We start from the raw sequence: 11,048 nt of genomic DNA, 5'->3' as shown, positions 1-11,048 counted from the left end.
CTTCCATCACATCTTGATTTTGCAACTTCACCGTGCAATCACACACACACACAATGAGCCATGTTGTCCAACCAAAAGTAGGAACAAATCCAACTACAAAACACACAAAAAGCCAACAACTTGACTAGGTTTCTTCTTGGTCTTGGTTTGGTGCATATGACTCATCTTCCTTATAATGATCAAATTCAAAGTTAGATTTTAATATGAAGACCAATTTAGCTAAATCAAAGGTTTCATATCTTTTTTCTTTGTCTTTCATATCATGGTTGGCTGATTCAATATGGCTTTCATTCTCCTATCTTTTTGGGTCTAAAGCAATGATCCTGCTACTCAACCTTTTCTTTGCATGCTCTGATTCATTTTCATACACAATTGTTTTAATAATTCAAACAACATATATAAATTATTACATGACTCAACATTATGTACAACATTATTTTATTTTTTGTTATTAAATTTATTAAATATCTTCACCCTTACTTTTCATTCCCTTTTTTTTCACACCTTTTTCAATCTTATTATAAAATAGAAAGGTTTGAAGGAGAAAAGGAGTGTGAGATAAGAGGCAGGGATATTTAAGTAAATTTAATAAAAAGAGCTATATCTAACAATTATGAAAGATATGCTTAACAATTACCTATAGTTTTTTTTTTTAAAACTAAAAAAAAGTGTGAACTTAGGGAAAAAGATGTGTGTAAATAACATGGGCTCAAAGAAAAGCCCGCCATTTTGATCTAATAATGCATTTTTTTACATATATAAATTTCAAATAAAAATCATATGTTTCATAAAAAATTATATATGTAAACAAATTAATTATTAGATAAAAATTAATTATTACAAAATTTATCATGTAAATTTACATGTGCATTAAATATATATTAGAAATTTTAGTGTTATATGTAGTGACATTAATTATTTTATAACATAATTGACCTATTAGGTCAGTTGGTTAGAGCGTCGTGTTAATAACTCACCCATTTAATTCCTGCTTAGACCATTAATTTTAAATTAACTCGTAAACATTTTTTTTTTAAATCCTATGGGCCACTTACAGATTATGAATCCATAAGCCGCATATGGATTGCTAATCCGTAAGTCTCATATGGGTTGTTAATTCATATTAGTTTTACAGAAGGGCAAAAATGGAATTTCAAATGTTATGCTGGGTGTACCAGCAATTTGCATGGTGCCCAAAGAAAAACCCGTCATTTGGGTGAAGGATGGCCCAGCCCATGAAACCTTGGAGCCCATCCATTTGAAGGGACCATAATGGTAAATGAGTGCCTGAGATAAGGGTAGTTTTGGTAAAATCAAGCGACTTAGCAGCAGAGACCCCAAAAACAAAGACAAGGTTGGTTGTTTTGTTTGTGTTGAAGAATTTGACAGAGTGAGAAATATAGAAATGGCGTCGTGGTGCGGTGCTCGGAGCTTCCAGATTCCGGCGATGGAAGACAGCGCACTGCGCAACCGTGCTTCATTGGCCGCCGGAGTAGGGTGTTTGTCGGTGGCCGGCACCTCCTTCTGGCGCTCCTCTTCGTCACCGAAGCGCTCTTTGCCATTCACATGCTTGAGCATTTCTTCCGATACTCGTAAGTACCCATTATGAAAAAACCTTCAAAAATTTTAAATTTTTGCTTTTTTTGTTATAACGGTGACCCTTACTGTTAATTTTCTTTGTAACAAAGTTAATTGTGAATGATTGTTTGTAGGTATTAAGGAAAGTGTTCAAACTGAAGGTGCACCTGCGGCTTTGGGACCATATTCTCAAGCAATCAAATCCAACAACCTTATTTTTGTGTCTGGTGTTCTTGGCCTTGTTCCCGAGGTTTGTTATCACTTATCACTTCCTTTAATTTATTTACGATGCTCATTTCTTCTGATTGTTGATGTGTGTTTTGCTCTTCAATGCAGACAGGGAAGTTCGTATCTGATGATGTTGAAGACCAAACTGAACAGGTACAAAATGAGAGAACATTTCAGTTTGTGACATTACATTTCATTGTCGTATTGTATGATGGTAACTTTTTAGTTTTTATTGATGTTGCAATGCACTTGTTGATTTTGTTTCTGACATTTGATATAATCGCCAATTGTAGCTTCTTAAAAACATGGGGGAAATTCTTAAAGCCGGTGGTGCTAGCTACTCGTCCGTTGTTAAGACAACAATTATGTACGAATTCCTCACCCTTACATGGTTGGGATAATTGCATTTCTGCAAGGTTACTAGTTTTTGAGATGTTGTTTTCTGCAGGTTGGCTGACTTGAAGGACTTTAAGAAGGTCAATGAGATCTATGCTAAATGTGAGTTCTGTAGTAGTGATTTTAATGTTTTCTTGCTTGACACATGACAATTTATATTTTTGTTGAAGGTGAAGCTTGCAATAACTTGTTTAGGTGAAAAGATGAATACACTGTCCTAAACATTTAGTCTTTTACTCATTTTTACTATTTTCTTTTGATAGAAATAATTAGCTATTCATTCATATTGTAGGTCATGAAAGTTCTGTATTGACAAACTGCTTAACTTTGTTAATTACTAATGAGTTTCACTTCTGATAATTTTTACTGTGCTGTGAAAATTGATCCTTCTGCATTTGTGGGCTGAGAATGTGTTAGCCTGTAGGTAGCATACATGTACCATGGCTGACCACTGACCAGCTTTTAGATTCAAAAGTTTGATGTTTTTTTTTTATGTTTAAGTCTTGAAGATTCATCTGTTAGCCTGTCGTATAAGTCATGTTGTGAACTTGTCATATTTAGTATATACCAAGGGTGATAACTAGATTGATGCTAGAGAATTCACTAGTACCATGCTGAAAATTATAAGGTTTTCCCCTTGAATTGCTATTATTTAATTTTCACTAATGCCTACTTCAATACTTTTAATTTACCTGTTTTTCCAATTGTTTCAGACTTCCCTTCACCTTTCCCTGCTCGTTCAACTTATCAAGTAGCTGCATTGCCATTGGATGCCAAGATTGAAATTGAGTGCATAGCAACTATATAAGCACCAAGAGTAATAGTATATCTGGCTCCTTCAGCAAACTTGGTTAATAACACGGGAAGGGACATATCTTAGTATTTTGGAGTTTTACTTTGTTTTGTTCTTTGGATAATGTTGCCCTTTTGATTACATTTACCATCCTAGCGAGGTCTCTAATCTTCGGATTCTCTCTCTCAAAGATTAATGCGCCTATTAAAAGTGAAAGCAACTTAGTCATTGAATGTTCTTGTTTGCAGCTTTTGTGACAGCGTATCACATATGACAGACCATGAATTTAGTCAACTGTGCTTTTATCGAATAAGATCATTTTTAATAAATATTTTTTACTCGAACTCACATCTATTTTTTTTTTATATATTGATTTGTGGAGTTACATTGAAAACCTTATTCTTCGTACTGCTTATCTTCTTCATTTTTTGTTCATTTAACTAAAGATATCATTTGGCTGATGTGATGGTTAGATATTAATTCCTTTTCGAGGTATATCTAAGAAGGATATTACTTCATTTGGCTGAAATGGGAATATGGAATTATCGGAGAAAATAACTTTTATTTTCATGAAAATGTTTTATATTCCTAAGAATCAACAATATGTGAAAATATATATATTTTTTTATAAAAAAAATGAAGTAAACTTGAGATTGTGACATTCCAAATTTCACTTTTCTGAAAATAATTTGTAAAATCTTGAATTAAGTCCAACCCTAACATTTAAGCTGTTATGTTTTTCGACCTAGTTTATGAATACAATCCTTAGATATTCAAAATGTGTAACTTGTTTTCATTGACTGGGAGGGAGAGAATTCAATCTGAGTTGAACGATTCAGAGCACGTTTGGCTAAATGTTGGTGAAGCCGAACATAAGTTTGTCAAAGATCATACATAATTCTTCCTTTTGTGTTGGACTGTTGGATATCTGGATTTATCTCGGAATTCATGCGATAACAAATCAAACTTGTACTCAATTATTCAAATTACTGACAAACATTTGCTACTTTGCATCCTCCAAAGCTTTGGCTCAGATTGAATTTTGCAACAAAGGCTTTGGATTCTTATAGGGAACGATTAAGACTTCAGGTTGTGCATAATATATGAATATCTCAGAATCGTATAAAGCAACTTGCCTTGCATTTGCATCCAATGTTGTTCTTTTGCCAGTTTCAAGAATAAAGATAAAACATAAAGCATCTTTATCGGTGAAGCCATAACTTTTCGCCCTATATATATATATATATATATATATATATATATATATATATATATATATATATATATATATATATATATATATATATATATATATATATATATATATAACGAGGCTTGCTTTTTTAATTAAGCAACGTTACTTTTTTAAGTAACCGTAATTATACATAGATGTTATTTTTTAAAAAAATGAAGGTAAGGGACAAACATTAAAGTTACTCATATAAAGTGGTCGTTGTCATAATTATGTAACTCTATCGTGTCAATTTGTATACTATTTAGATAGAATTTTCTATCCATACTTATAAAAGAAGTAAATTAAAAAAAATCATATTTATATTCTGTAAGTAAAAATCGATTTATAGTTTTCAAACTTTTGAAGAAATTAAATGAAAAAACTTTCTATAAAATTTAATTTGTATAAATTATTCTAATTTATATATAAGAAAAGAGCTCATTTTATTCTCTTATAAATAAATATTAAAAAAATTCAAACAAAACATTTATTTGCTGATACTTCTCAAGAATGCATTGCATCAAACGTTGTTCCATCAGCTAGAATATCACCCTTTCTGCCTACACAAGTATATTCAAGTCTGATTAGGGGCGTTCGTAGGAAAGAGCCTTTCTAATATTTGGAAGAAAATTGCCATTAAGTACATGAGTAAACTATATTACCAAAAAATAATTAGTATTTTTTAGCAGTATAAAATAAGTAGTTTTGCTTGCTGAATAAATTAAGTTCTACGGTCTATGGAGGCCCTGTCATCTTAGTACAAAATGAGTATTAAAAGATTCATTCAATATACTTTGCAATTTCCATGCATCCACATCAAAGATGCTTGAAAGGATTTTATATTATGCCTACGCTTTTGTCCGATGAACATGCACCTTTTTTTGTACGCACTGATTCTTTTATAGTTTGGGAGGGGATTTTGATTATCTCTACGTTAAAGATGGTAGCTTGAAAGGATTTCATCTCATGCAATATGCATATGCTTTTATTCAAAGAAAACATGCACTTCTTTTGTACGTATTGATTCCTTTCTTTGCGCGAGTGAGGGTGGGTGGGGTGGGGGATAAATTTGAAAAGTGCGTTGTAAATCTTTTTATACCTAAATTCAATTTGAACTAATAAAAAATGTTATATTTACTATTTCTAAATAATATTAAGCATTGTGAATGAAAAATTCAAATTTAATTGGGAGAAAAAATATTACTAGACTCAGACACGTCTGGTTTTAGTAAAGATTATTTCTTCTGATCTTAAATGTATTAAAAATACTGATTCAGGATAACTAAAAAATCAATTACCAAAAAGTGCATTAATTTATTTTTTCTAAATATTTTTTTTTTATCAAAACTGAATATCAACAATACAAAAATAATTACAAATAAATTCTCACTTAAATAAAAATTATTTTAAAAATGATAATATTTTTTCAATACTAATACTTGGTGATAACATTAATAATTATTTTAAACTGTAATGGGATGATTTTATTATTAAAAGAATAGTTTTTGATAAGAGAGAATAAAAGAGGAAGGTGTTGTTGTGGTGTATTCCTTGCTTTGGCATGGAAGAGAGTAGTGGGGCATGCCGAGGAAAAGGACGGTGGCATCCGAACGAAAGCGGTAGCAAAATCCGTTTAAGTTAATTCTTTTGACGCATACAAAGGAAAACATTTTCTTATTCAAATACTCACCAATACCAAATCCAACACCCACACCCACACCAATAACAAGCTTGGTTCGTATCCTCTCCTTCTTCTCAGACCAATCCCCTTTTCAATTCTCATAGCATAGATCTCCATTTTCCAATTCAAACCTTTTCCCCTTTCTTCCCTTTCTTTTCATCATCCTAATTGTTGTTGGAGTTCACATTCGGTGTTGCTTTAGTTATTATTGTGGAATAGTTAGCGTTTTAGATTTTGAATGTTTTTTTCTTCTTGTGATTGATTTTCAGGTTGGTACTTATCTACAATCTGCATCATGGAAGGTGTTATTCTGAGAAGGGTCATTCCTTCGGATAACAGTTGCCTCTTCAATGCAGTTGGGTAAGCAAAGCAATGGAATACAACCCCCTTTTAGTTTCATGTTGTATCGGTATTACTGCTACTTGTACAAATGATTCCACTTGTTATGTTCTTTCTTCTTTTTTTTGTGCTTAATCATTTCAGATATGTTATGGATCATGACAAAAAGAAAGCTGCTGAGTTGAGACAGGTAATTGTTCTTGTATTCATGTTATTTGTCTGAACCTATCAGATGTACTGCTTCATTTCTGGCTGGTCAACTTTTGCCTCAAGATATATATATATATATATATATATACTTTTGGAGTAAAACATGTTTTTGCTTCCTCAAAATATATTGAGATTAATACGTTTTTAGTCCCTACATTTTAACAAAAATTTCGAAGTTAAATATAAGATCTTTTCTACTAGAAAAATCTCATTTTCCAAACTTGAGGTATCAAACACAATAAACTCAAGATTTGGACTAGTGAAACCATATGGTAGTAGTGTTATCAATGGCGGAAGGGCAAAATGATGCCATGTAAACACTCCATTGTGGCCTATGGTGCTGTCATAGGAGGTGGCCATATTAACAAATTGCCTACGGTGGTTGGCAAAAATTCCACCATGGCGGCCATGACACCTCCATTTAACAACATTGTATTGTAGAATTAGTTTTCAAATCAGAAGACCTCTCTATAGGATTGGAAGAAGGAGTTTTCACCCAAATGAGTTAGAGTTCCTCCAAACTGTGTCATTCTCGAAGTGTGATACGACACTATTGAAATCATGTGCTTGGAGTGTGATGAAGCATGCTATAAAAAATATTTTTATTCCCTACTTTTTATAAAAAAAAATGTGTTTTTAGTTCTTGACAAGAGACTAAAACCACATCACTTTTAATAAATCTAGGAACTAAAACATGTTAAATTTTTATAGGGACTAAGACCAAATTTCGAGATATTTTGAGAATTCAAAAACATATTTTAGCCCTTTTTTCTTCTTCTGATAATCATATACAGTGTGCTATGCTATGCAATTTAAATGTGATGTCCAACATTCCATCTTAATTGAATTTACTTTCGCTTGCCTATCATTTTGCTTGTTTCAATTTGAATAGTTTCTGAAACCAAAAACCAGAAAGACAATACAGAAGTTCTGTATTTATTGTTTGTGGGACAAATATTCCTTGTAGACATAGACATATTTTATTAAAATTCGTAAAAAGAGCTTTTGGAAAACTGATAGTTGGCTTTCCAATCATTAAAATGGTTGCAACAAATGCAAAGGATGAGTGAAATACTTAGATATGAATACTTAGTTATTTTTTATCTGGATAGTGCATGAAGAATTTTTCAGATGCAACTATGAATAATAAATGCACTTTGAGCATTTCTATTTTTCAAAAAAATTGACTTTGAAATATTATATAAGGCTCAGCATACCTATTTTTCACTAGATCTTGTTTTCAATTCCTGACGTGAGACTTGAGTAACTTCTCTGGTAGATTCTCCATATTTTGTCATCAATGCATCATATGCACTTGTATTATGGTGCGTCAAGCCCCATGCTGTGCTACTCAATGCTTTCCGTGAAATTGCATGCAACTAAAAGCTTGTCATTGCAAAATATTTTTATTTTCAGATATGAAATTACATAGTCTATCATATAAGAATTGCCAGTGAAGTGGATCTTTTATACCATTGTATTGGCTAATACATTTGCATTTTGAGTATGTTATTGACATCGTTGCTTACATATTTTGACTTAATATTTTTGTGCTATTTGTCATTTGACATGCTAAAGGTTATAGCAGCAACAGTAGCAAGTGATCCACAGAAATATTGTGAAGCATTTCTTGGGAAGCCAAACGCTGAGTATTGTAACTGGATTCTTGACTCGGAGAAGTGGGGAGGTTAGTTGGCCTATGCCTTTCCTAATCAAGGCTATTTTAAATAAAATTTTTAATGGAAATAATTACCAATTTTCTCTCTGCAAATTGGAACAGCTACTTTTGGTGTTACTGTGGTGAATGTATGAATGTAAATTCATTTTGGAAAATTCAGTTTCATTTGTGGTGTAACCTCAACTGTGTTACTGTGGTGTAACCTCAAGTGTGGAAAATTCATTTTCATTTGGAACTTGGAAGGTGATGAAACTTACTCAAAGATAGGCTCATTTAACATCTGGGCTTTTAATAAACTTTGCTAACATAAGTATATTACGGAGTATATGTGAGTAAAATAAATTATTTTCCTGAAATGTAAAGAGGCATAAAGATTTAATTAAAATTTGGGAAATTTTATTTAAACATCTGGGTACCCAGACAATCTGCTGCGACAATTGTTTAAATTTCAGTTGTTTTGTTTCTAAAGTTAGGCTTTTGATATAAATTTTGTTGGTATAGATTTTGTAGTTGATGAATTTGACTTGGGTTTCAAAGGGTATTTCAAAGTTCAAACTCCCAGTAGCAAATTTAACAATAAAGCACTGTTAACTTTTTGTTAGTTTGATGTGCTAATTAGTAATTAAGCTCTATATTTCTTTGTGAAGGTGCAATTGAACTTTCAATATTAGCAGATTATTATGGACGTGAAATTGCAGCATATGATATCCAAACAACTCGATGTGATTTGTATGGTCAGGTTAGTCACTCTTATCCAATCCATATGCTCTCAAGTTTTGCACCCTCTTATGACTGAACTTTTCTATTTTCACTTTTTTTGAATACTTTTGACAGGAAAGTAACTATTCTGAAAGAGTGATGCTGATTTATGATGGTCTCCACTACGATGCATTAGTGGTGAGTAATTTCATATACCATTTTTTTTTATCATCCATTCCTTCTCTTCTGTGGATTTTTTTTTTTTTTTTTTTTTTTTTTTTTGTGGTTTTGGAGGTGAATTGTGAGATTGCAAGTATATGGTATTTATATTTATCTACTACACATGAAACAATAATTTTTTTTTTTTATGAAGTCAAGGTTCATATGTATGTTTATTTTCATGTTGCCTGATGATTACTCACACACCTTGTATGGGTCAGATGTCTCCCTTTGAGGAAGCTCCTGAGGAGTTTGATCAGACCATATTTGCTGTACAGAAAAACAGAAGCATTGGACCTGTTGAGGGGCTTGCTCTAACTTTTGTGAAGGACCAGCAGAGGTAGTTTGCTATTCTTATTGAACCTACTTAAAAGAAAGAGATAAAGATTATCATATTTAGATGATTGAATTGCATAAATCTTCATATTTGAATTCTTTGTATATATCAGATTTGTTGAGAATATCCGTTAGTAATCTAGACTGATAAGTTGAAGACTTCAACTTTGCTAATTTCTATTGTCAAACAATACTGGTGAAATTATGCACATTTTTTTTAAGTGAAAGAGATAGTTGGGCTATGTGTCTTGTCTGCCAGTAGGAACATATATGTTAACCCTGCGATAATACAAAGGGAAGTCAGTTTGTTTTATCTTGCATGATGTGATTTTTTTTTATCTTCTTAATTTAATTGGGATATCATGTTGAATGGCCTCTCCCAATTATTTCTGCTACTAAGTATCATGGCAATTTATGCTATGCCCATGATGCTAATATCATGGCTACCCTTTCTCAGGAAACGGAGTTACACTGACACATCCAACTTCACTCTCCGCTGTGGGGTATGCCAAATTGGAGTAATTGGTGAGAAGGTGATTCCTCAGTACCTGATGCTTTGCTATATGTTAGCCATGCTACTTACCCACCTTAGCCTATTCTCCTTTGTTCTTATGATTCTGAGTACTTGTTTTATTTATTTATTTATTTTGTGTGTGTGTGTGAACATTTCAGGAGGCAGTGGAGCATGCACAAGCAACTGGTCATGTTAACTTCCAAGAGTACAGATAATGCACTCCGTTGATTTGAATGGGATACAAATTCATGTGTAATCTCCGTTGATTTGAATGAGCATCATCGATAGAAGGTAGTTGCTTTGTTGCAGACAAAAAAAACTGAATAATTTCTGCATGAGAATTGTTGTGGCAACTTGTGTTGTAATAATAGTTCCTTGGTCTTGTTCCACAATGACTGTGATTATAAGAAACTCACCTCTAGTGACTCTAGTTGCAGACTAGATAAAGAAATTAGTAATCAATTATTTTTTTTATATTTCACTTCCTTTATATAACTTTTAGTGCAATAACTATGTAAACTCACGCCACTATTTTAACCTTGACGAGTGTTGAATGCTTTTGATACTATATAAAAATCCCTTTTATTGATAGTATATAATGCCTCTCAAAACAAATTTACAAATACTTGTTCTAGCCGTCAAGCTTATTGTTAACAATGAATTTCAAATGTTGGTTTATGTTGGGAGAAATTAGGTTTTGTTATTAATAGAACAGTGGAAAATTAAGTTGTGAGTTCATTATATCTAACATTTTCTAGTTTTCAGCATTCTAACACAAGGATCATGCCTTAAAACAATTCATTTTAATCGTACTTTATCTTACACACTTACATTCCATCATCACCAAAATGTTTTATCTTCAGGTCCCCAACCTCTTGATTCTTCAAGTGTATTTTTACTATTTTTCCAACCCTTTCTCCCATCTTGGCTCACATATCATTCGCACTTCCTTGTGTTTCCTAACATTCTTCCTCCATAACTCTTTGATGAAAACTTTGGTTTTCTCCTTTCAATAGCCTCCACTTAATCCTTGAAATCCCATCATGACTTTTTTCTCTTTACTCTTTTCCCACACATTCACGACTAAGACTCCGTTGAGTAGTCAAACTCTCCCTAAGTATCACTTTGTAGTTCATGCTAAGT

The 11,048-nt window shown here is 32.3% G+C and overlaps 2 protein-coding genes across 3 annotated transcripts; both read left to right on the top strand.

Annotated features, from left to right (window-relative positions):
- The first annotated feature begins 1,300 nt into the window (after window positions 1-1,300).
- On the top strand, window positions 1,301-3,343 carry LOC100527559 (RidA-like protein). Its single transcript, NM_001250917.2, has 6 exons — window positions 1,301-1,592; window positions 1,713-1,828; window positions 1,915-1,959; window positions 2,100-2,173; window positions 2,255-2,304; window positions 2,916-3,343. Exons 1-6 carry the CDS (start codon window positions 1,406-1,408, stop codon window positions 3,008-3,010), a joined length of 567 nt encoding a protein of 188 aa, NP_001237846.1. The 5' UTR covers window positions 1,301-1,405; the 3' UTR covers window positions 3,011-3,343.
- Window positions 3,344-5,749: 2,406 nt separating this feature from the next.
- LOC100793701 (OVARIAN TUMOR DOMAIN-containing deubiquitinating enzyme 2) lies at window positions 5,750-10,379 on the top strand. Of its 2 annotated transcripts, XM_003519527.5 has the most exons (9): window positions 5,750-5,963; window positions 6,180-6,270; window positions 6,394-6,439; window positions 8,038-8,146; window positions 8,785-8,876; window positions 8,972-9,034; window positions 9,277-9,395; window positions 9,849-9,924; window positions 10,064-10,379. In XM_003519527.5, the coding sequence occupies exons 2-9, from the start codon at window positions 6,206-6,208 to the stop codon at window positions 10,118-10,120; spliced, it is 627 nt and encodes a 208-aa protein (XP_003519575.1). In that variant the 5' UTR covers window positions 5,750-5,963; window positions 6,180-6,205; the 3' UTR covers window positions 10,121-10,379. The 2 variants fall into 2 exon arrangements, with proteins under 2 accessions (XP_003519575.1, XP_014626078.1); XM_014770592.3 differs by lacking the exon at window positions 9,849-9,924 and having other exon boundaries at window positions 5,768-5,963.
- The last annotated feature ends 669 nt before the right edge of the window (window positions 10,380-11,048 follow it).

The sequence above is a fragment of the Glycine max genome, chromosome 2 (genome assembly GCF_000004515.6).
Source record: "Glycine max cultivar Williams 82 chromosome 2, Glycine_max_v4.0, whole genome shotgun sequence".
Taxonomy (NCBI): domain Eukaryota; kingdom Viridiplantae; phylum Streptophyta; class Magnoliopsida; order Fabales; family Fabaceae; genus Glycine; species Glycine max.
Note: the sequence above shows the minus strand (reverse complement) of the source record. Positions and strands in the feature narration are given on the sequence as shown.